We start from the raw sequence: 25,922 nt of genomic DNA on the forward strand, positions 1-25,922 counted from the left end.
TTAAAGCTTTTGATTAGAGATATTACATATATGCATGATTTAAGTAAAATATGTGTTCGTGAGTTGTTCAATCTTATATACATAATAATTTTAGTATATTGATGCTATTATTTATATCACGAACATAATATTTAAGAACGAAGTGGATATGCTACTATTGTGAAACATTTATGTAAAAGCAAAGTTATCAGAAAATATAGTTTTTGGTTATTCCATTGTTATGATTTGAACTTAGCCAGTAGGGATTATAGTACTAGTATTTCCATGGAGATTTTGATTGGCCATTAAAAGTGGGACTGGCTTTGCTGTACCTGCCCTTGTTGGTAACAACCAACTTGTGGAGGATGTCAACCTACCCCCATGGTTGAAAACATGTATTATGATATGATTCTGGAATTACTTGGCATTGTGAGGAATGTTGGATGCTTGACACTCTGTGCTGAAAGTCTCCCAAAGTTGTGACAAACTTACAATTGGATTAACTAATATGTATTATAAATGAGCTATTAAGCTATTTGAAAATTATAAGAAAAGTATGATGATAAGAAAGGTATATTGAATGTGTTATAAGTCTGATGAGAAGTTATGATAAAGTATTTGATAGTCTGTTCAAAGATAAGATTACTGAATTATATTTAAGATCCTTATTATGTCCTTTTATTTATTATATGAAAGGAAAATGAAGTATTCTCATCTAAAAGCTCTTAAGTTATTTTAAGAACAATATGAACAATATGAAGGCTATTTTATCAAATCTGGCATATCAATAAAATATTTGATTTACATGCATTCTTATTAAAGGCCCATGGAGCTTTAAAACCTTACTAGGCTTCGCAACTCACCCTATTATATTTTAGTACACAAGTTCTTCCTGGAAGCAGCGAGAGTATTAGAGGTGGCAAGGATTCTGTGTTTTCTCGTTTGTTCGAATGTAGTAGAGTTTTGTTGTATAGCAGTTAGCTCTTTTGTTGTATAGGAGGAATCAAGATGTACTTGATCCTTTGAGCACAGATATAATTCGGTACCTTAGTTTGTTTTGAACCCCAGTTGTATGTCTTTGGGGTTAGGTTTGTAATAAGAGTTTTGCTAAACATTTAACTATGTAATATTTGCATGTATACCTTAAGTTTCAACCAGGTAGTAATTTTCCAAGTTCGAAGGAAATGAAATTTCAAGGTTGCCATCATTTTTGTATATTTTGGCTTTTGTGCAAGAAAATAAGCAAAAATTCAAGAAACAATTCTTGATAAGTACCTTCAGTTTAGGTTGGTTTGTGTTAGTATTGAGGTAAACTTGATATTAACATGTCGGTCATGCTCTAAACTCTGAAGTTAGGTTTGGGTCGTGACACTAAATGCTAAAATTTTTAAAACTCTTAATGAAAATGCTCTTAATAGGTGGAATAGTGGAAGAGGGTTAAAACTTAGTGTGAGTTTCCATAGTGGCAAGAGTGGCGTTTTGCGTGTCTGTGTTTTTTTGGCTAGGCCCTATGCACTATTCATAGGACCTGTAAGTACAAAAAAAACACAAATCTAATTTTAAAATTGGGTTTCATGGCACTATTTCATACCTTTAAAAATTATTTTGCTATAGTGTTTTTAATTTTTTATCAATAAATTTTTAATTTTCAACAATAAGTAGTATCCAAATAAACCCTTAAAAAGCTATAACATTCTATTTTTATTATTAGTCACATGGGGCTCAAAAAAACAAAACAAAGAAAAAAAATTCAAATTTTAAAACAAAACAAAGAAAAAAATTTTAAAATAGAGGACATAGCATTAAAAGGAGGCTAACAAGTACCTTACCTGTAAAGCACACAAATAAAAAAGTTAAGGCAGATTGGCAGGACCGAAAACACCCCCCCCCCCAAAAAAAAAAGGTCCGAAACCCACCAGAAGAAGAAGAAGAAGAAGAAGGAGGAGGAGGAGGAGGAGGTAGGATTTTTTATCTTCTTGTTTAACACCTTACTTTCATGTTGGGCCTAAAACGATTTGTCTTCGTCTTCTTGTTTAACACCTTACTACCACACCATTTCTAATATATATATATATATATATATATATATTCTCTTCTGGTATCGTGGTCAAAAAAAGAAATAGCAAAAAGGGATTCGCCGTTATTGAAAAAGTAAACGATTTCACATGAAAGTCAGGATTTTTTTTTTTGGAGAAGGTACTCAATATGTGATTCTAAGTTCAACTCATGTTGTCAATTATGTTACACTGTTGAGTTTGACTGGTCAATAAAGGATATTAGAAAATCCATGTGTTTTATAAATGGGTTGTGTTAATGGACACTTTAAGATGCTCGTTAACAATACACTTTTAGGTAATTTTTTGGGTAACTTTTTCAGCTTTCGACAGTTTTTCAGTTTTTGACATTTTTTTTTTAATCTTTTTTGACAACTTTTTTCCTTTTTTTAAGTGAAACACAAAAAAAAGGAAAAGTTAACAAGCATTGCACGGTGCTTGTTAACATTTCCCTTTATAAAATTGATGTTTGAATGCCTCCAATCCCTAGACGCAATTCCAGTTGACTTGTGATGCTTGGCTTATTGATGGTGAGTTTGGTTCAGCTTTTTGTACTTGGGTTTTTTGAAAAAGTGTGGGTTTTCAAAAAGTGCAGTATAAAATTAGGTATTTTTAAAAAGCTGAGTGATTGATAAAAACTGTTAAAAAGTGATTTTTAAAAAAACTGAGTGTTTGGCTAGCATTTATAAAAGTGGCAGTTTGAGTTATAAATTACCAAAAAAGACAATGAATATATAAGAGGGTTTATTTCATACTTAAATTAACTACTTAATAATACTTATTCAAAAAAACTACTTAATAATAATAATAATAATAATAATAATAATAATTTATTGTTAACTAAAATTTGTTGTAAAAATATTTTTACAATATTTTCACAACAAATCATACGTGGCAAATTATTACTGATTTTAATTTGAATACACCACTTTTTTTTTCACTCATATTAACTAGTAACAACCCACCACTTAAGATTTATTGTGAAAATATTATAAAAATATTATAGTAACATTTCTTAGTTTTAATTTTTAATTTAATTTTTCTCTTTATCTATTTTTCTTTCATCCACACGTTATTTATATTTTTTTTCCTCTTTTTTTCTCCTCCACACACATATTCTTTACCTTCTCCCTATCTTCACTTTTGACTTTTCTTTATACTTTTCTTCTTCACCAGACTACCACCATTTCGTCCACTCTCATTCTAGAACATAATTTCTTTTTTCTCTTTCTCTACTTTCCTCCACACATTTAGCCACACAGCCCACACCCATGCACTTCTTCACCTTGATCTTCTTTATTCTTTTCTTTTTCTCTAAATTCAACCACACACATCTCACACACACACACACACACACACACTTCTTCATCTTGATCTTCACAAGTAATTTCTCTTAATTTCACCAAAAATCTTCAATACCTCTCTTAGCCCACACCCACGCACTTCTTCACCTAGATCTTCACAGGTAATTTCTCTAATTTTCTGTGTTTGTCTTCAATTTTTAGTGTATTTTGTGGTTAGTGAGATGAGGGTAATTTGGGTCATTTCTTGCATTTTCAATGGTAATATATATTGATCAAAGTGCTTTTGCGTTTGTAAAAGCTTCTCAAACTTGCCCACACGTTTTGGCTTAATTCTTTACATTTCATAATGCAGAAAAAGCTCATTTTGAAACAATACCAAACACCCGACTTTCATTTTTGCTCTCAGAAAGTGCGTTTTGGCTTCTAAAGGCCGAAACAAACGGGTACTGAGTTGGAGCAAAATCCTTCTGGATAGGCTGCTTCTTTGTCTGAAAGAAGAGAGGCGTGTAGTCCTAAAAGAAACAATTAGTCAGCAATAGTTATCAGAAAGAGAAGACTTCAGAATATTCTCTCTCTTTTCTTGTAAGAAGACTTCATGCCCACCCACCAACCACCCCGTCCAAAAAAACAAAAAAAAAAAGTTATTTTAAGTGAAAGACCACTGCGCACAAACATGGATCCTGAAACCATGGTCATGCCATTGATTCTGATCGTGCTTTTCTTCCCATTTTGCACTTCCGTTGACACCTTAACACCAAACCAATCCATCAAGGATGGCCAGTCTTTGATTTCCAACAAAAATAATTTCGCCTTAGGCTTCTTCAGTCCCGGAAATTCTAGCTACCAGTATCTTGGTATTTGGTTTGTCAAAGTGGCATATCAAACTATAGTGTGGGTGGCAAACAGGAATGATCCTATTATTGATTCCTCCGGTGTTCTCTCCATCAACCAGTATGGAAACCTTGTCCTCCATGACAGTTCTAACCGTCTTCTTTGGTCTACAAATGTGTCTGTCCAGGGGACAACCTCTGTTGCACAGCTTCAAGATTCAGGAAATCTGGTATTGGTCCAAGGCAATAACAAAAAGGTTATATGGCAAAGCTTTGATCATCCTACAGACACACTGCTTCCAGGCATGAGGCTTGGGTTGAATCGGATGACTGGGTTAGACAGGTTCTTGACATCTTGGAAGTCACAAGATGACCCCGGAACTGGGGACTACTTCTGTAAGATAAATCCTACTGGCTCTCCACAGGTCGTCTTGTATAAGGGTTCGACTTTATATTGGCGGTCAGCTCCATGGCCGTGGCCCACATCATTATCAGCAGCAACATCCTCATCGAGTTTTAAGTATTATTTTGTTAACAACGAAGATGAGGTATCTTACTACTTTTTTGATGACCCCTCTATCATTTCTAAAGAAGTGGTTGGCAACTCTGGATTAATCCAGAAACTTATGTGGAATGATGGTGACCTTCAATGGAAGGAATTCTGGTCAGCACCTAAATACCGGTGTGACAACTATAGACACTGTGGTGCCTACGGCAAATGTGAGTCTGATGACAATGTTAATAAGTTTGAGTGTACGTGTTTGCCAGGGTATGAACCCAAGTCTTGGAAGAATTGGTATCACAGAGATGGTTCTGGGGGGTGTGTGAGGAAGCAGTTGGGGTTGTCGATGTGTGGGAATGGAGAAGGGTTTGTGAAGGTGGAGCGTTTGAAGGGCCCTGATTCATTTAATGCAGTTTGGATGGACATGAGTATGAGTAGCTCAGAGTGCGAGCAGGCATGCTTGAGAAATTGCTCTTGCACGGCTTTTATCAGCATGAATATTGATGGGAAGGGGACCCGTTGCTTGGCATGGTATGGTGAATTGGTTGACGTTTCGGAGAATTCATATGTAAGGTGGGATCTAAATGTGCGTGTAGATGCAACTGAGTTAGGTGGCCTTCTCACCTTGCTTGTATTTTTCGTAAATTTTCATTTCTGCCTATTTCACCTTACAAATCGTGGACTCAATTTTTTTTTTTTTTTGTCCTTCAGCTACTTACACAAGGAAGTCCAATGGTTTTCTTGGCCACAAGAGGCAGCGGGCTATTACAATAATTTCTCTTATGGTGACATTGTTTCTGGTATGCTTGATAGGCTATATATGCCTAATGAAGAAGAAGAGGAGGAAAACATCCCCCTCAAAAAAAAAAGAAGAAGAGGAAAACAAAAGGTAACAAAATCACTTCCATTGTATTGTTCGCACAAACACAGAGGAATATATATATATATATCAAGAGTCATTTTAGTAGACCACTTGAGCTATATAAATGCTCAATTGCAAAATTATAGTCAGCAATGTCTATAAATCTATCAATATGTTTTAGGACAGTGAAGAGAAAATTGCACAATCAATCATTATATTTTACCGGTGCCGTGGGCTATTTGGAGGGAAATGAGCTAGAGGAGAATAGTAGACATCCAGATTTATTGATCTTTGATCTAAGCTGCATAGTTGCTGCCACTGACAATTTCTCTCCAATCAACAAACTAGGACAAGGTGGCTTTGGTTCTGTTTTTAAGGTAAAGTTACAATTCATAATGGCATCGTTGAATGTTGACATCTTGCATATTTTTCCTCTCTTTTTCAATTTCCATTATTGTGAGAGTGTGAATACAGGAAAATGATTTACATAATCTAAGACATAAGTTATTTTTTTGAGAAATAATTACAACATGCTGCTAACCCTGCAGCTCGAATCCTTTCCCCCTTAGACCCCTAAGCACTTTGTGCATGGGGAGGTGCCAATTCAGCTACAAGGCCTTTGGCAAGACATAAGTTATTTAAGAATCAGATTGTGGCATTGAACTCAATTGCTTTGAACTAATTGTTACGACTAAGCTTAATTTTGGATCATGGATTCAGGGTCAATTATCTAATGGACAGCAAGTAGCTGTAAAAAGGCTATCCAATAGTTCAGGACAAGGAATAGAGGAATTCAAAAATGAAGTTATGTTAATAGCAAAACTTCAACATAGGAATCTTGTCAAGCTTTTTGGTTGTTGCATTCAGGGGGAAGAAAAGATGTTGATTTATGAGTACATGCCCAACAAAAGCTTGGATTTCTTCATTTTTGGTACGTCTTCTTTCTATAAATCTATTGCATTCATCTTTTTTTTTTTCTTTTATTATATATATTCAGAGAATATTTTTGGACTACATACAACCAAATATTTTTACACTATTTAATCACATTTTGAGTATTCTGGAGTTAAATTTTATTGTAGACCATACAAGAAGTTCATTGCTTAATTGGGGGAAACGCCTCGAAATCATTATTGGGATCACTCGTGGGATTTTGTATCTTCATCAAGACTCAAGATTAAGAATTATACATAGGGATCTTAAAACTAGCAATGTTCTCCTAGATGGTGAGATGAATCCTAGAATTTCAGATTTTGGGATAGCTCGTATATTCAAAGGGGACCAAATTCAAGACAAGACAACTAGAGTTATCGGAACATAGTAAGTACGCATGTGCACACAAAGCCTTGCACACTTTCCACATATATAGAAAATGAAGGCCTATGCAAGCTTTAACTCTATTTTTAATACTATTCACATGCAGTGGTTATATGTCACCAGAGTATGTGATATTTGGGAAATTTTCAACAAAATCAGATGTCTTTAGTTTTGGTGTCATGTTGTTGGAGATCATTAGTGGCAAGAAGAATAACATTTCTTATCAAACGCACCCTTCCCTAACTTTGATAGGGCATGTAAGTAACAAAAAAACAACAATCTTTTTCCATTTGCATTTATAATACAACCCCTTTTGGATAATGCTATAAACCATACAGGTCTGGGAACTATGGACAGAAGATAGAGCCTTGGATATAGTTGATTCATCGATTACTGAGTCATTTGTTTCTCATGAAGTCTTGAGATGCATTCAAATTGGGCTCTTATGTGTGCAAGAAGATGCAACAGATCGACCAACAATGTTGGCAATTCTTCTCATGCTAAGTTGTGAAACAACTCTTCCTTCTCCGAATCAACCTGCTTTTGTTTTCAAAAGACCTACCAAGGATTTGGGATCAGTCACAGGAAAGGGGTTTTATTCTATAAATGACGTGACAATAACTAAGTTTGAAGCTCGCTAAAGGCAAAGATTCTAGTTAAGCTGCATCAAATTTGCTCCTATAAGGATTCTAGTTGGCTGCATCTAGATTGCTTCTATAGGGATTTGTAGGAAAAATTAACATATACTCTTTTTGTATTTAAGAACAAACATTATTTATTATTCTTATTCTTTGTCTCTTTTCGATATTGCTGGTGAGGCTTAAGACTGTGATGTCTGGCTTGGGTTGCTAGCTTCTTGCGTGGTTTTGGCGTGAAAAAGTGAAAATGATTCTCTCAATACAGCTTTAAATACATAATATTTAATTCAAAGTATGAAATAAATACATTTCACATAGAAACAAGAAGTTATTTAAGCTCATTTGTGACCTGGTAAATTATTCATATAGGTTTTACCTGTAACGTCTCAACTTTTAAAGTTTAGAAAATGAAAAAAAAAGGGCATGGTCAGATTTTTATTTACATTCACATGTGCCCCCCACCTACCCCCCATTCCCCACCGCTCATTTTCACACCATCTCTTTTCTCTCTTTTGGCCGGCCATCCCTTTTCTTCCTTTCATTTTCTTTCTTTTCTCTTCACTTTACACCCTCATTTCCCACACTCTCCCACCGGGTTCCACTCCAAACCACTGTCTTGACCATCATTTTTCCGGCAAAATCACTAGAAAATCCTTAGAAACTTCTAAGCACCTTCACATATTTTATTTAAGTTAAAAATTTCTAATCTTTTTGGTGGGTTTTATATGCTTTTGCTTGAGGTTCTTTAGTCTTGTTAGTGTATAGTTTAGACTAGTTTAGCCCATTGGGCTTAGCCCAGTATACTGTACTTGTAGTTTACTTCTTTTACTTGTACTGCACACATATCTAGCCTATATAAGGCTCTCTATTGTATATTATTTTACACACATCAATATACAGACTAGTCAGTCTTTCCCAAACTTTATATTCTTAACATGGTATCAGAGCCAATCCTCTGACTTTCTGGTTCCTGTGGACATCTCCGGCATTCTTCCGCTGCCCTCGCCTTCATCCAGTAGCCACTGTCAGAAGCGAGTCACCGCCGTCACGCCCACAGTCCCAGCAACTCTCGGATCTCGTTGTTCTGCTCATCCAATTGTCAAAGCAAAGGCATTGAGAGACAGAACAGACAACCCCGAGCAAAACCCAACCAAGAACAGCCAGAAAACACTTCACACGCGCCTCCACGCGCCGCCTGAAGTTTCTGACTCACGAGCATGCGCTCCACGCGCCGCCACGCGTCGCCACTCTCACTCACGCGCTACACGCGCCAGACCAGACTTCCTCCACGCGCCCCACGCGCATACACGTGCTCCACGCGCCAACTTCGTTCCGCGAACTGCCACGTTAGCCCTAGTGTGACGTCACCCTGCCACGTCAGCACACGTCAGCCGTTGACTGGACCTTGACCGTTGACCGTTGACTTTGACAGTTGACCGTTGACCGTTGACCAAGTCAAAAATTTTCAACATTACCTGTCTTGCTCAGTTTTTCGCATAGATTCTGATTTTGGGCTCCGTTTCTGCATTTGAGGTATCTAAATCTCACTTTTTGGTCATTTTCTTCATTATGACTCAACAAAGTGAACGAGATATCATACGTCCTATCACCGTCATGTTGGATGGTCCTACTAGCTATCATGCATGGTCTCAGAATATGACCGTCTTTCTCAAGGGTCGTAAACTGTGGAGATATGTGACTGGTTCAATTCCTAAGCCAGTACCAAACCCTAAGTCCAAAGCCACAGCTGTTGAAGAGTCTTCCAAGACTGCTGTTACAACAGATGATTATGAAGAACGTCTAGAAGAATGGGAGAGTATTCAGAGTAAAATCTTATCTTGGTTTATCAATACCTCTTTTCCCTCCATTCATAATTTTCTTCCTCGTCTTGAAACTGCTGAGGCTGCTTGGAAATTTTTGGCCGATCGTTATAACTGCACCAATGATTTAAGCTTGGAGTTTCACATTGAATCAAAGCTTTATCAAATGCGCCAAGAGACAGGTCAGTCTATTTCTGATTTTTATTCTCAGACTTCTACTATGTGGGAACAACTCTCTGCTGCAGATCCTCCACTGGTGTGTTCTAAGGACATTGAGCTCTTTGTCAAATATCGGGATCGCCGTAGATTTATGCACTTCATGATGGGTTTACGTGAGGATTTTGAGCCTACTAGGGCTTTTCTATTTAGCCGGTCTCCTACTCCTTCTCTTGATGCTGCAGTAAAGGAGCTCATTTCTGAGGAGAATCGTCGGTCCACTTATCACATGACATCATCTGATCATGTCTTGGCTACACCCTCACCACAGCCTCCCATTGTTGCATTCACTGCTCCTCCACGAATAAACTCCGGGCGTCCCACCTCTCAGTCTTCCAAAGGTGCTCACTGCAAGTTTTGCCGTGCCAAAGGCCATGACATCTCTGTTTGTCGTAAGCTACAGAAATTTGTGCAAGAGCAGAATAAAGCTTCTCTTCCTCAGGCAGCTGCTGTATGTCCTTCAGATCCATCGGTTCCTACAGGTCCATCTTTGGCTTCCTCACTTACTACGGCTGATATTGAGGCAGTTGTTCAATAGGTTTTATCCCGCACTTCCACTGCCCTTTCTGTCACCTCAGGTAAACAACCTTGGTTTTTTGATACTGCATGTTGTAACCATATGACTCCTGATGAATCCCAATTTTCTGATAAGGCACCCTTAGAACATCCAATCACCATTTACACTGCTGATGGAACTCCTATGCCTATTAGTCATAAAGGAACAATCTCTTCTCCTTGTTTATCCCTTAGTGACACTTTTCATATTCCAAAGTTATCCCTCAATTTGCTTTCTGTTGGTCAACTTTGCGAATTAGGCGTAGATCTTCTATTTACTAATCATGGTGTGGATGTGCAGGATCCCCGGACGGGTCAAGTGCTTGGGACAGGCCGTAAGGTTGGTCGCATGTTTGAGGTGCATGACTTGAAGATTCCTTCACAAGTTGTTTCTACAGCTGCTACCACTGCCACCTCCTCACCTGATCTATGGCATGCTCGTCTTGGTCATCCATCCTTATCTCGTCTTCAATTGTTAGCTTCTCAAGGTCATTTAGGTTCAGTTCAGTTTTCAAAATTTGATTGTACTTCCTGTCATTTTGGCAAACAAACAAAATTGCCATTTAATAAAAGTGACTCCTTTTCTTCTGCCCCTTTTGATCTTATACATTCTGATATTTGGGGTCCTGCACCTGTTCCCACTGAGGGGGGATCTAAATATTTTGTCATATTTGTGGATGATTTTTCTCGGTATACTTGGATTTATCTGCTTCACCATAGGTCTGAACTTGTGTCTATTTACCAAACATTTCATAAAATGATTGAAACACAGTTCAATCGCACTGTTAAAGTCTTTCGATCAGATAATGCTCAAGAATATAATGATAAATCTTTTCTATCCTTCTTAGACAGACATGGTACTCTTCCTCAGCGGTCTTGTCCTTACACCTCTCAACAAAATGGTCGTGCAGAACGAAAACATCGTCACATTCTTGATGTTGTCCGCACCCTTCTCATTTCTGCCTCTCTTCCTGAGCGATTTTGGGGTGAGGCCGCACTCACTGCTGTGCACACTATTAATCGTATTCCTTCACCAACTACACACAACAAATCACCATTTGAGCTTCTCTATGGTCAAACTCCTGACTACTCCTCTCTTCGGGTTTTTGGTTGTGCTTGCTTTGTCTCTCTTCCTCCTCATGAACAAACAAAGCTCCAACCTCGTACTCGTCTCTGTTGTTTCCTTGGTTATGGTGTGTCTCAAAAAGGGTTTCTCTGCTATGATCCCATTTCTCATCGCCTTCGTGTCTCTCGTCATGTTGAGTTTTGGGAACATCGTCCTTTCACGAGTCTTCAGCAGTTTCCTACATCTTCTTCCTCAGAGTCTCCCATTTTTACTGATCTTTTCCTCCCTCTCTATCCTGAACTTGTGGAGGATTCTTCAGCATCGACTGCCTCTCCAGACGACTTATCTCCGGTTCTGTCTCCGGCATATGACCCGCCTGTCTTGGATCCTGTGGTACCACCCTCTCCTGAGTCTCCTATTGGTCCTAAACTTCGTCGTTCCACTCGAGTAAGCATTCCTCCCCCTTATCTCACTGATTATCATTGCTCTTTTGCTCTTGCCACTCTCTATGAACCTCACACCTATCATGAGGCTCATACTGACCCTCTTTGGCAGCAAGCTATGAATGAAGAACTAGATGCCCTTCATAAGAATCACACGTGGGATATGGTTGATTTGCCTCCTGGTCAGTCTGTAGTAGGTTGTAGGTGGGTTTACAAGATCAAGACCAAGGCTGATGGATCTGTTGAACGATACAAGACTCGCCTAGTTGCCAAGGGCTTTACTCAGGAGTATGGTATTGACTATGAGGAAACATTTGCTCCTGTTGCTCGTCTTACATCTGTTAGATGTCTCATTGCTGTGGCTGCTGTTCGCCGTTGGCCTCTTTATCAAATGGATGTGAAGAATGCTTTCCTCAATGGAGACCTCCATGAAGAAGTGTACATGCAACCACCCCCTGGCTATCCACACTCAAGCAATCAAGTTTGCCGCCTTCGCCGTGCTCTTTATGGCCTCAAGCAGGCTCCTCGAGCTTGGTTTGAAAAGTTTAGCTCAGTTGTTGCTCAGCAGGGTTTCACTTCGAGTCCTCATGACACTGCTCTCTTTGTTCGAAGATCCTCTGCTGGTATCACTCTTATTCTTCTTTATGTTGATGATATGATTATTACTGGAGATGATTCTGCAGGTATCCGCTCTCTTCAGAACTTTCTTAGTCAGCATTTTGAGATGAAAGATCTGGGCACTCTCAGCTATTTTCTTGGGCTTGAGGTTACCTCATCCTCTGATGGATACTATCTTTCCCAAGCTAAATATGCTTCTGATCTTCTCTCCAAAGCCGGTGTCACTGATAACAAGACTGTTTCCACTCCTTTGGAATACAATGCAAAACTCACACCCTTGGACGGTGAACCTATATCCGATGCTACTCGCTATCGTCAGTTGGTTGGCAGTTTGATCTATCTCACTGTTACTCGTCCAGATATTTCACATGCCGTGGGTATGGTTAGTAAGTTCATGGATGCACCTCGTTCTGTCCACTATGCTGCTGTTCTTCGGATTCTCCGATATGTCAAAGGCACACTTTATCATGGTCTGCATTACTCCTCTCGATCTTCTCTCGAGCTTCATGCTTATTCAGATGCTGACTGGGCAGGTGATCCGACTGATTGATGCTCTATCACAGGTTTCTGTTTCCTGTTAGGTACTTCTCTAGTCTCGTGGCGCAGCAAGAAGCAGGATGTGGTTTCTCGTTCTAGTACTGAGGCTGAGTATCGTGCCCTTGCCGACACCACTTGTGAGCTTGTTTGGCTTCGCTGGCTCTTGGCTGACATGGATGCTCCACAGCCCACTGACACTCCTCTTTATTGTGACAATCGTAGTGCTATCTACATTGCTCATAATGATGTCTTCCATGAACGCACTAAGCATATTGAGATCGACTACCACATCACTCGCCAGCATCTTAAGAAAGGAAATCTCCAGTTATTCTCCATCTCCTCTGCTGACAAGCCTGCTGATATCTTTACCAAGACTCACCCGCCTGGTTGTCTTCGAGATCTTGTATCCAAACTCCAGTTGGCTTCCTCCTTGCCACCTCGAGTTTGAGGGGGGATGTTAGTGTATAGTTTAGACTAGTTTAGCCCATTGGGCTTAGCCCAGTATACTGTACTTGTAGTTTACTCCTTTTACTTGTACTGCACACATATCTAGCCTATATAAGGCTCTCCATTGTACATTATTTTACACACATCAATATACAGACTATTCAGTCTTTCCCAAACTTTATATTCTTAACAAGTCTAAGCATTGATAATGATATTCATATGATTTATGAGCTTTGGAAGTAATATTCATGTGTTAATCTGTATGGGTTTTGTCTTGGTGGATTTATTTGATGAGTGAGTTTATGGTTTGTACTAATGGTGGCTATCTAAGGTTTATTTATGATGAAAATTTAGGAGTTTTGAGTTATAACATGTGATGGTTGGTAAATCTAATTTTTCCATTACTATTGGGTTTATTTAGCGTTCGTTGAAGTTCTAAATTTCTTGTCTTGGAGGATATTGTGATTTTACTTTCATGGGTCTCTTGATGATATTGTGTAAATATTATGGAAGCTAGTCATAATGTTGGAGATGATATTGAATGGGTTAGCTTTATAAATTGGAGTCCATGCCTTGTGAATTAAATTTTTGAGAAACTTTGGAAGTGGAATATATTATTTGTGAGGTTAAATACTAGGCTTGCCTAATTAAGTGCTTATTTCACAATTTCTAATTTGTAGCTAGATGCAATTTTAAGCTATATGCAATTTCAAGTTATATGCTTATTGTGATAGGTTTGCTTGATATTGTTTAGATTCTAGTTAATCTCCTTTAAAGCTTGGAGAAATTGGCATTTTGCGGGTTGTGAGGTAAGTAGTTTTTTAATGGGATTTTTGGAAAATAATCATGTTGCATAAACATTGTTTTTGGGTTAGACAAATTTTTGGAAACTACTTATGGGAACTATATTTTCCTAGAAACTACTGTGTCATAACCTTAAATGTATATGACTATTTATGAAAAATGCATCATATTTGGTATTGCATTTGGGGAAATGCATGAATTGTTGACATGGAAAAATGAGCATCTTTTATTTAATCTTTGATAAGGAAATCATGGATTTTATGGTATATTAGAAAATTTAAAGATGCTTATTTTGTCTTGTTATTTGGGAAATTGATAAAAAATCTTTTTGACAAGAATGAAGTTGAAAATCTTACAAATTTTGTGAAAGTTAGATTATTTAAGGTTTTTCTGAAATTATGTGGATATAAACTCTGTATTTGAAAGTACATGTATACTTGTGAGCTTTATGTTGTTTTAACCTTATGTCATGTGTGATTTCCCAATGATCACCCAATTGATTTCCATAGTTTTCGTGGCAATGGAATCAGATCTAGGTCAGTGCTCTTTCACTTTGGATGACGCGTTCTTCCCTACTGCCCATGGGGGGAAGAGGTTCCTTAATTGTGTGTGGGTGAGGTTGCTGCCAAAAGACCACATGCAAAAGAGGTCCTATTTAACACGTTTTACCTGCTGTCCATGGAGGTAGAGAAAAACCTTGAGGGTATGGGTGAGATTGCTGCCCATGGAGCCAAAAGACTGTATATCAGAGAGGACAATATCATTCCAGTTGTGAATGGGTGGATCTTCTGACCGGTCTATGTGGTAGTGTGGTATATTTGTGATAAATTACCTTATGTTTGAGTTTACGGCTTTGGAATTATATTGCTAGTGCTCACAAATTACAGTATATAGTTTCAAGGTATTTACTTTGAGAAACTTTGTGCTCCATTATTTAATCATTCTTGTCATACTATTATTGAAATGATCTTCCAGTATTCAATTAGAATTTCCCAAATTAAAACATGATTTGTAAACTGTTTATCATCATGAAATTTGCATTTTCCTCGCCCCCATTAATTATGCTACTTAATGGGCTTTATCTCATCCCACCCTCTCATAATTTTTCAGATTAATTAGCTATACCTTGGGTCTGGAGCTTACTTCATTGGTGACGATTGAAGTGCTATGTTAAATTTGGAGACTTTTGCTGTAAATGGTTGGTGACTCGATTTTGCTATGTCCAATGAAACCTTAATTGATTCTATTGGAGGTTGGTCGCTTGAGGTTTGTTAGTCTTAGGTGTGGTATGTCTAGATTTGGTGTTAAGGTTCCTTATTCTTGGTAAGATTGTGAGTTTGTGTAATCCAATTGGAGTTTTGTAATATATTCATGTATTATGTGGAGGCACATGACTTTTTTGTTATTGTTCGTAAATGTGTTATAGAGCTCTGACATGTAATGTGGAGATTTTAGTATGGTTATATATTCTTATCCTATGGAAAAGAAAAGAAAAATCTCCTACAGTCTCTCTCTTGATGGTTCTTTTCTTAAACTTTGGACCCTTTTGGGTTTGAGGCGTGACATTACCTACCTTTTTTTTTATTTTTTTTTTCAAGAGAGAGAGATACCTGCCTTTTGGTTTTTTGGGTAAATAGAGGAACGATCATTTAACATAGGTCCTATTACATTAAGAAAAATGCTAAAGGTATTACAAATTTTACTACATAAAGTGATAAAACTTACAAACCGATATTCCAATCAAATTGATTAGACTTATACCTCCTCATAAATAAATATTTGAATTGTCTATTTATGATTAGTGGGACATATTTTTATAAGCTCAATATAGTAAAATTTGTAAATGTCTGTATGGTACTACCCAACTCCATTGTTGAAGAAAAATGCAAGCTTGTTGAGACTTGAGAGTGTTCTGTTTGTGATTGCATTGTGGTATTATTGAGAAAGATGGATGGCTCACTAAGAATAGCACCCAACAGTAGGTGAGAGAATCAATCAGTGGTTGTAGGATTATTTATGTTAGTTAATGTTTGTAATGATCCCTCTCTCTATGTCTTGTGTTTTGTTTATGTGTATGTGTGATTTAGAAGGGTAATAGATTGAGTTGGAGAAGAAACTATGCAACCAAAGATATAAAATTTGGGGTTTTGACTTCAGCTCTTTGTCTTATGCTAAAGTGTGTGGAGGAAATTTTTGTTGCTGTCAAAGTCACCATGGGTCCTAAGGTATTCTTTAGCTACCTAATCACACCATTCCTTAATATAAAGTTGTGATTTCCAACTATCTTGTGTTGGTTTTAATTCCATGCCAAATTTGATTGTAATTTCTTCAATCATTTTCTTTGAATGTATGTGGGTTTATTTGTAAGGGATGAGTGTGAGAGATCGATGAAGAATCAAGCTTCAAATGATGAATTAGTGAAATTCATGACTAGCTTGCAAGTAGCTCGCAATAAGCAACTCGTGAAAATGCCACGTGTGGAGCACATGACTGGAAGATGAAGAGTCGTGCCAGGCTATCAATTTCACGAGTGTTTTGCAAGAAAGGCCATCTCACGAAGTACTCACGCACGTTTCTGTTTGGCAACAAGTTGTGATGCTTTACCAATTTCTTTATCCACACTATAAATAGCCTCATTACCCACAAATTGTAAGGAGTGTTTTTCAGAGAGAAAACCCTAGCAAATACACTTGAGAGTTAGAGATTATTATACTCACAATCATCTACATATTTTCTTGTGGTTTTCTTCAACTCCTACCTCTCCATCTCTAAATCCTTGAGAGGTTGTTAGCCCAAACACTTACCACACCCATTCTGAGTGTCAATTGAGATTTTGATGTTGTTGGGAAGCAGTGGAAGGAGCCAATCATTGGCAAATGAAATCGGGCTAAATTGTAGGATTTGGAAAGCTAGAGAAGATAAGACTCCGAGAAGTCCGTTGGTTGCAAGAGCTTGCTGGGCTTAAGTACATGGGGTAGACTATGCTTGAGGGTTTTTTGTTATTCGTATACTCCAACTTTACTTTCTAGTTGATCAATTTTGACTTGGAGGGTTGCAGGGGGGTTTTTCATCGAATTCTTCAGTTTCCTCTTTGATAACTCGTCTTGGTATTATCTTGTGTTTGCATCTTTCTTTTCTACTCTTTAATTTTTCATTTTATTATTGATGATGGATGGATATGGCTTAGGGTAGCTTTATCGATTCATTGCGCTTATTTACTCTTTTCGCACATTTAGTTTAAGTTAGAGTAAAAGCAATCTAGCTATATTTTTTTATTTAGGGGTCTAAATAAGCTCTTGGGTTTTAGCACAAATTCGAGCTTTCACTTAATTCATATTTTTTACCATTCTTTAATAATGTCTCAATTATCAGTTTGATCACCATTGGTCTTTCTACTTACTTTAAACCAAAGGATCAATCATTTATTGAAGTTTTCCATATTTGCTTTCTTCATATGGCACATTTTGTAATGGATGGGAGATATGGTACAATAAGTGAGATGATTATTATGTTACACTATTAAGAGTCAATAAAAAGACTTTATTAAGTCCATGTATTTTGGTCTTGAGATAGTTACAACTTACAACATACTGTTAACCTCACAACTCAAACCCATTAAGCCAATCTCAGCCCATTTTCTACAGCTCTTATTTGCCAACCTATTCAAACTATCAACTACTCAATAAAGTAGGGAATACATGCCAAAAGTTATCATGTCACTCTAGCCATCATTAAGTTTCTCTAAAACTTAAGAAAAATATATTTAAGATAAGTATTGTGATATTTAATCTGCTAGTCGGTGAAAATTGATGCCTAGAATGCCTTCAGTCCCTTGACGCAATTCTGGACTTGCAATGCTTAGTGACTGTGTAAGCTGACTTATTGACTTAACCCAACATCCATTTTGATACGCTACTCTTTGGATTGAAAGAAGGGATACTTAGTCCTGAAATAAAAATATTCATAGATAGAGATAAGAGAGGTGAAACTTCATAATTCTCTCCCTCTTATCACATTTTGAGTATATTGGAGTTAAATTATATTGTAGATCATACAAGATGTTCATTGCTTAATTGGGGGAAACTCTTTGAAATCATCATTGGGATCGCTCGTGGGATTTTGTATTTTCATCAAGACTCAAGATTAAAAATAATACATAGGGATCTTAAAACTAGCAATGTTCTCTTAGATGGTTAGATGAATCCTAAAATTTTGGATTTTGGGATAGTTCATATATTCAATGGGGACCAAATTCAAGCATGTTTTGAATGCCTTTTTTGGGATAGCCAATTCCTAAGACTAGCTAGGAAGGTGATTAAGAAGCCATTTGAATGCTTTTTTTGAAAATTCATTGGATTAAAAAAAAAAATGAAAGGGGAATGGATAAAATTATAATAGTAATGGTTTTAGATTTAGATAAAGTGGAATCATTAACTTGTGCAATAAGGTCAAGAGAAAGCCGTTGTTGAGTTGATTCATAATAGTGCATTTTCATGTATTTGTATCATTGTGATCTAGCATTATTTGGCATTATTGAGTATTGACAGTATTCCTTCGTCGGGCCTTTTTCTAGGATCATTTGTATGAGCCATCTAGACATTGACTTGTCCCATTGGGGGGGAGGGGGGGACCATGAACACCTCACCACCTTCAATTCATAACACCAATTGTAACACCTCAAACTTTTTAAAGCAATTTTACAATGCGAATAATATCTCAAGTGAATTTTATGTTTTTCAATAAGGTTGTTAATTATTTTTGTAGAGGTCTTTTAAATTTTAAAAGCTTGAGGTGGCATTTAAGTGATTTGTGATGATGGGCTGAGTGAGGATTAAGGAAGAGAAGAAATTTAAGGGTGAAATGGTAAATTTCTTCCCATGATATTTTTGTGATGAGTGGTCTATAATAACCCATACATCACCATATGGTAAGCCACACACCCCGCCCCCCTATTTTTCTTCAGCCGCTTCTCCCTCTCTCCCTTCCCCTCTCTTCTCATATTCAGCCTTCTTCTTAGTTCTTCCCCAATGATGACTGAACCTCCAAGCTCCCATATCTCTTTCTCTTTCCTTATTTCTTTCTCTCTCTCTAGTTGAGACCTCCTTGTTAGGGAGGATTATGTCTCCATTGGTTTTCCTAGTAGCTAAAACTCCATGAGATTTTGGAGTGGATTAAACCCAAGGTAAAAATCTAAGCTTTTATCTCAATTTCTTCAATGAAATCCTTTGGGTTTTGCTATTTAATGATTATTATGGTAAATACTTAATGGGTTTTGGTGAATAATGGAATATTAGAGGGTTAAGATGATTTGGGCAGCAATGGTTTTGTTAAAATCCGAAAATTTCATATCATTTGAGAGTTTTTGCTTTGATAAAAGGTTTTTGTTGATTAGTTTTCTAAAGGGTATTTGAGGGTTGGTTTGCTAGATCAACTATATGGGTCTTGTTGTTGCATATGTTGATGTGAGTTGATTTTAAAGTGTGTTTTCTCTGCATTTGGGTGACTTTGACATATGTGAGTGTGGGCATTTGCTTGTTGCATGCCAAGTGTTTGATGAATTGCCTATATGAGGTTATGGGTTGCATTCCTAGTTGTTAATGTGTGCTAAAACATGTAGCTTTGAGGTTAATCAAGTTTAACAATTTTTGGCATAGTATTAAGATTATAGTAATTTTATTTCGGAATTGTAAATCTGGCCCTGACAGATTTGAGTCAGCTGCGTTACATGATTTTTAATAAATTACAGAAAAATATTTTTGGGCTGAATTTTGGATGGTACATACTACACATATAAGAGCTTATCCCTAATTAATTTCAAGTTAATCGGATAGCTTTTCGTGAACCAAACAATTTTTACAAAATGGCTGACCTGCTGTGTATCGAATATGAAAGTGCGATGAAAATGTTGGGATTTTGTGGAATTTACTTCAAATCTTTGTTGAATGGATTGGTTTGTAAATTCATGTGCTTTCTTTGACATGTGTTTTACTTAGTTAAGTCTAATAATGGTTTGGTTTAATCATTTAGTGCTCTAAAGGGAAACTCATGAGATATGCTACTCCTATTATGAATTGATGTGCTTTATGTTATGTTTATATGTGCACATTGCTTGCAGTGGAGAATTAAAATGCTTTGGTTTTGTGCTGTGGCACTATGAGTTTGTATGCTTGTTTGGTTCCCGTTGGGAATGGGTACTTGTCTAAGGTTGGGCAAGCTAGGCTTTAGTGCATTTGATTTCTTTTAGGGGATCCTATTGGATTTTGGAGACAAATGTGATGATAAACTTTGCGATAGGTCTTGTTATTAATAGGCTTGTTCCTTATGTTTCTAGGTTTTGAGATTCTTGGTGATGGACCTAGTGACGAGATTGGTTGATTTCCTTTATTTTTGCAACTAAGAGGTAAGTGGTGTTTACTAATTTTTGGGGTTTTCCCAAAATAGTGTTGATTATTAAACTATTTTATATCAAAGAAATATGTTGATATTCTATATATAAATGAATATTTTACAAATGTTTGATGTGTACATTGACTATTCGTTTTATGAAAAACTTGTGGGACAACCTAAATTTATTTAAACTTGTATGTGTGAATATTTCTTTATATTTTTGAGAATTATGAATGGATTATTTTTGTGAGTATATTGAATATGTTTTGAAAACCTATGGCAAGTCGTGATTTAAAAGCTTAGTATTATATTTAGTCCTTAGTAAGGGACGATCCCAGAAAAGGGGACAATGCACATTTGATAGCTTTTTAGCAAGAGAGTATATTATTGAGGATCCAAAAAGGAAGCTCCTTAGCAAGGGAGTGCACCTTTAGGTTCCAAAGGAGCCATCCTTAAGAAAGGGTATGAAAATGAGGTTCCAGTCCCAAAAAGGGGACAACACAACCTTGTCAACGGGGCGTAAATGTTGACCACGAGAAAAGCTTAGGAAATTGCGTGTATGATGGTATTGATATATATATTATGATGGCTCACAATATAAAGATATTTTCTTTTATATGAAATATTTGATGATAAAATATCGATAAGTTACAAGTTATGAATTTGTTATAAGAATTATTTATTTGAAAGGTTTGTTCCCACACCCCAATGTTAGTGATTTCCATTTATTGAGTTATCTCACCCCCCTCCCCCCCTTTTATTTCCCCTTACAGATACATTTGAGGGATTTTTGGAGTAGAGATTCTTGGAAGACAACAGTTACGAATTATTTTGTGGAACTGAGGATTTTATTATTATTTTTATGGCATTAAACATGGTACTGGAAAACTATTTTGAGGATGTTTTACATTTGGTGGATTAGAACTCTAACATTTGTGATAAGATTTTAGGTTGCTGGTTTCTTTTATTTAATATTTTTTTTATAGATTATTTAGATTGTCTAGACTTTTATTATTTATGATTTTGGGGCATTACACCAATAGCACTTATTTCACTTGTTGAGTAAATAACACCTTGGGGAGCTGCCAATTGAATATATATATATATATATATTAACTACAATTCATTAAGCTAAAGGAGAAAAATAAGGGGGGGGGGGGGGCAATCTTCATTACAAAAAGAGCCTCCAATTGAGTAGTTAATATAACATATAGAGACACCATTTGACCAAAAAGAGTTAAGCCTATGTAGGCTCAACTATGTTCTATTAACCACTATATGACATTCTTATTTAATGTAAGATTTCACTCATACATGCACACTCAACATATTGAACTCTATTTCAAGCATGTTGTTGTTGCCTTTTTTTTTTTTTTTTGGTGAATAATATGTTGTACATTTTTTCTAATTTGCACATTCTTGATCACTTTTTGATCAACCAATTTTTTTTTTTCTTTTTCGGATCACTTTGATCAACTCTCAATTGATCAAAAAATTCATAGGTAATTTCTATTTTTAGACCGACTCTTGATTGACCTTCAATCGATCGAAACTTGTCACAATAATAGCGTTGTCCCAAAATCGATTGAAACTCCAGATTCATATTTTGAATCCCCTTGGCTTTCATGGTTAGATCTCTTTCTCTCTCTCTCTCTCTCGTGTGGCTTGACTCCTTTTTCTCTCTTTCCCAAATCAATTAAGTTGGACTCCAAATCCTTCAGGGCTCCACATTCCTATCTTCTTGGACTATCCTTATGGCACATTGTGCATAGTGACCAAGCCATTCTTTAGTTTTTGGAGGCAATGACCCCCCCCCCCCAAAATTGTTTTTAAAAAATAATTATTAGTATACGCATATAGGGAATACAAATCTTTTATACCACCTTTTGAGTTCCACTTTATATTCCACCAATTACAACTTGTCATTTGCTTATTTATTTAATTTTTTTTTCTATTTTAAACTTTGGCTATTTTATAAGGAAAGGCAAATAAATGTATGACAAGTTGTAATTAGTGGAACATAAAATGGAATACATAAAATAGTACAAGAGATTTGTATTCCATGTATAGGTACTAATTTAGCAATTTAGTTCAATAAAATTATAGTTAAACCCCCTTAAAAATGGCAAACTCCAAAATAATAAGCCCAATAACAAAATCACCAATAGAAAAGTTACAAAAATTAGCCCAATCCATCAATTTTAACAAAATAAAAAAAGCCTAGCCCTTAAAAAAATTTGAAACAAAACTAATCTAAATTTAAATTTTCGATCCTTCCATCAAATTCCCCCCCCCCCCCCACCCCAAAAAAAACCCCTAATTGAGAGAGTGTGAGAGACGCTAAACTGAGAAAAGAAAGGAGGTAGAGAGGTATTGTTATTGCAGCATGTTAGGACATATGTGTTTCACTTGTTAGGAACATATGTCACTATTTTATGTAATTGGCTTATCCTTTGACAAAACGCACTTTACTTGTATTTGGCTAGATTTAAGATGTGTTTAAATACTTCAAGAAACCATGTTTCAAGATCAAGTGTTAAAACCTTCAAGTCTGTCCAAGAAAACAAGCTGATAGTGCAAATTCATCAAAGCTCGACAGCTGCATCTATCGAGCTTAAGAAAGCTGTTCAAAGCCCCGTGTGCTCGATACCTGCTTGACACCTCCTATCTGTCGAGGTTTAAGAATTTCAGAATTCTGATATGATTTTCTTGGGATCCGTGAATATGTCTTTGGGCTTTCTTTTCTCCTAACTCTAGATATATAAAAGGATTGTTTTAAGGGCCGTCAAACAGTTCACAAGTTGCAAAAGCATTGAGCAAACTATGTTTAAGCAAATTGTGACTAGAGACGAAGTTCTTACCCTAGTTCATCTCTTTCTCTTGAAAAAGTTGTTGTATATGTGCACCGTAGGGTTTTGTGACCAAGCATCTTCCTGATCTTCATCGTGTGGATGAACTGAAGAATTTTGTAACCAACAATCTTCTTAGTTGGTGATTGAAGTCGCGTACTGGGATTCGCACAATCTGTTAGTCACGTACTTGGGAGTCGTGCATTAGAAAGGGGAACTATTATTACAAAACAAGTCCAATTAGGTATTGGGGTAAAGGTTCAACTGTAGGTTGGTAAGGTACTTGAGATTCCTTTACTTATAACTGCTTGTTGTGATAATAGTAGAGTTTCGGGAGTGGTGACCTGAAAATCACGGAGTGGGGTTTTTGCCATTAGGTTTTCCTAATTTGTAAACAAATCACCATGTTATTTATTTTCCGCTGCATAATTAGTTTATTGGTGATTTGTTTGTGCTGCCACGCGTTTGCATGATAAATTCATTAATTAATAACTTGACTAATTAATTAATTAATTTCTATCACAATGGGTCATTCAGTCTGTGGCCTATCAAGTGGTATCAGAGTAGGCACACTCTGATTAGGGTTTAATCTTTGCTGTGTTGATCCATTGACCCCTGTTTGTATGGATAGAGGACAGTCATTAATCATACCTTCTTTATTTGATGGCAATAACTATGCATACTGGAAAGTACGCATGAGAGCTTTCTTGCAGTCTTTAGATGAGAAAGTGTGGCAAGCTATGGAGATAGGCTAGACTAAGCCTACAGAAGCGCCAGCCGATTGGGATGATGCCAAGATTAAGGCGGCAAACTTCAACAGTAAAGCATTGAATGCGTTGTTCAGTGTAGTCACCAATGAGTTCAAGAAGATATCCTCAATTGAAATTGCCAAGGAGACTTGGACCATACTCCAGACAACCTATGAGGGTTCAAAGGCAGTCAAAGATTCAAAAATTTAGAGGCTCACTACAAGATTTGAAGAGATAAAAATGGAGGAGGAAGCGCTAGCTGATTGGGATGATGCCAAGATTAAGGCGGCAAACTTCAACAGTAAAGCATTGAATGCGTTGTTCAGTGTAGTCACCAATGAGTTCAAGAAGATATCCTCAACTGAAATTTCCAAGGAGGTTTGGACCATACTCCAGACAACCTATGAGGGTTCAAAGGCAGTCAAAGATTCAAAACTTTAGAGGCTCACTACAAGATTTGAAGAGATAAAAATGGAGGAGGATGAGTCATAGGATGAGTCATTCGATGAGTTCTATGCCAAGCTAAAGGACATAGTGAACTCAGCCTTCAATCTTGGGGAAACCATTCCTGAACCCAAGATTGTAAGAAAGGTGCTTAGATCTCTACCCGAGAGATTCCATGCCAAGATCACGGCAATAGAGGAATCAAAGGATATTGATAAGATTCCTTTAACTGAGCTGGTTGGAAACTTGCAGACCTACGAACTAGGATTAACAAGGATTGGCAAGAGGGGTAAAGGCAAGAGCATGGCACTAAAGGCCAAGAGCAGTGAGACAGATGAGTCTTCTGATGATGAAGATTCCAAGATGAAGTCCTACATCACCAGGCAGTTCAAGAAGTTTATGAAGAATGCAAATGGAAAGGGTTTCGATAAGGACCGCAGGCAATCCAGCTCTTCTCAGTTTAAAGGCCAAGACAAAGGGAAGAAGGATGCTAAGGAAGGTGGTCAGTACATTGTTCTCGCAGGACCTATTTGCTTTGGGTGTCAAGGCTTCGGTCACATGAAACATGAATGTCCTACATATCTTAAGAGCATTGGGAAGAGCAAGGCACTTGCTGTTACCTTGAGTGACACCGAGCCTAAGAATGATTTCAACAATGAGGATGACGGAATCTTAAATGCCTTCACTGCCACTATTAATCCTACTGATGGAATTATCAAAGATGTGGTTAGAGAAGAGGAATTAGTGGAATCTAACTTTGAAAAGATGGATGATCAAGATGACTTTCATACAGCCTATGCAAAACTGTACTAGCTCTCTAAGAAGCATGAGAAACTGTATAGGCTAACCACCAAGAAGCTCAGTGATGTGGAACTTGACCATGAGGAGCTTTCCACAAAGGTTGATGAGGCTAATCAGACTATTGGAGTACTGAGGTTTGAGAACAATTTCTTGGCTAAGAAGATCAAGAAGCTTGAAGCAGAGCTATTTCAAGTCTGAGCTTAATTGGAAAGGACTTCAAGCACAAAACTTGATGAGATGCTCAGCATTCAGAAATCTGCTTTAGATTGAACAGGCTTAGGGTATGGTCTCTCTTCTTCTAATATTGCTTTTTCTAGTACTATTGTTTTTGTTCTTCCTGCTAATAATGCTAAAATTGAGAACAGTGAGATTAAAATCGAATTAGCTAGTGAGAACATAGACGAGGGTAAATCTATCTTAGGAGCACCCCCTAAGCTTGAGAAGAAAGATGTTAAAAACCCTAGGGCTAAGAAGGCTGACTCTCAAAAGCCTAAACAAAAGAAGTAGTATCTCTGTCATCATTGTGGAGCTACCGGTCATACTCGACCAAATTGCTACAAATGGCTTGCCACTCAACAGAGCAACGACATGACAGCATCTGAAAATCAGAATCAGCTTCAATCCTCTCTTGCTCCCTGTGGAGATCTTTTCAAAGCCCTCATATTCCTTTCGAACTTGAACGGTTTTAATTCTTCCCCCT

General features: G+C 37.0%; 1 protein-coding gene and 3 long non-coding RNA genes across 6 annotated transcripts in view; 3 read left to right on the plus strand and 1 right to left on the minus strand.

Annotated features, from left to right (window-relative positions):
- Positions 1–3,201: 3,201 nt before the first annotated feature.
- On the plus strand, positions 3,202–7,657 carry LOC115969452 (G-type lectin S-receptor-like serine/threonine-protein kinase RKS1). Of its 3 annotated transcripts, none has more exons than XM_031089113.1 (8): positions 3,202–3,498; positions 3,690–5,280; positions 5,381–5,558; positions 5,713–5,908; positions 6,399–6,462; positions 6,614–6,851; positions 6,955–7,105; positions 7,187–7,657. In XM_031089113.1, exons 2-8 carry the CDS (start codon positions 3,933–3,935, stop codon positions 7,487–7,489), a joined length of 2,478 nt encoding a protein of 825 aa, XP_030944973.1. In that variant the 5' UTR covers positions 3,202–3,498; positions 3,690–3,932; the 3' UTR covers positions 7,490–7,657. The 3 variants fall into 3 exon arrangements, with proteins under 3 accessions (XP_030944973.1, XP_030944974.1, XP_030944972.1); XM_031089112.1 differs by having other exon boundaries at positions 3,203–3,498; positions 6,252–6,462; XM_031089114.1 differs by lacking the exon at positions 6,955–7,105 and having other exon boundaries at positions 6,252–6,462; positions 7,187–7,278.
- Positions 7,354–25,922, minus strand: part of LOC115969455 — a 49,207-nt gene continuing 30,638 nt past the window's right edge. Inside the window, exon 3 of the long non-coding RNA XR_004086971.1 lies at positions 7,354–7,406. This is a non-coding gene — a long non-coding RNA (uncharacterized LOC115969455). The remainder of the gene's footprint in view (positions 7,407–25,922) is intronic.
- On the plus strand, positions 14,334–15,399 carry LOC115969457. Its single transcript, XR_004086974.1, has 2 exons — positions 14,334–14,893; positions 15,103–15,399. It is a non-coding gene; the product is annotated as an uncharacterized LOC115969457 (long non-coding RNA).
- LOC115969456 lies at positions 18,988–21,330 on the plus strand. The gene is made up of 3 exons (XR_004086973.1): positions 18,988–19,174; positions 20,324–20,392; positions 21,153–21,330. It is a non-coding gene; the product is annotated as an uncharacterized LOC115969456 (long non-coding RNA).

Source organism: Quercus lobata, chromosome 11, assembly GCF_001633185.2.
Source record: "Quercus lobata isolate SW786 chromosome 11, ValleyOak3.0 Primary Assembly, whole genome shotgun sequence".
NCBI classification, from domain to species: Eukaryota; Viridiplantae; Streptophyta; class Magnoliopsida; order Fagales; family Fagaceae; genus Quercus; species Quercus lobata.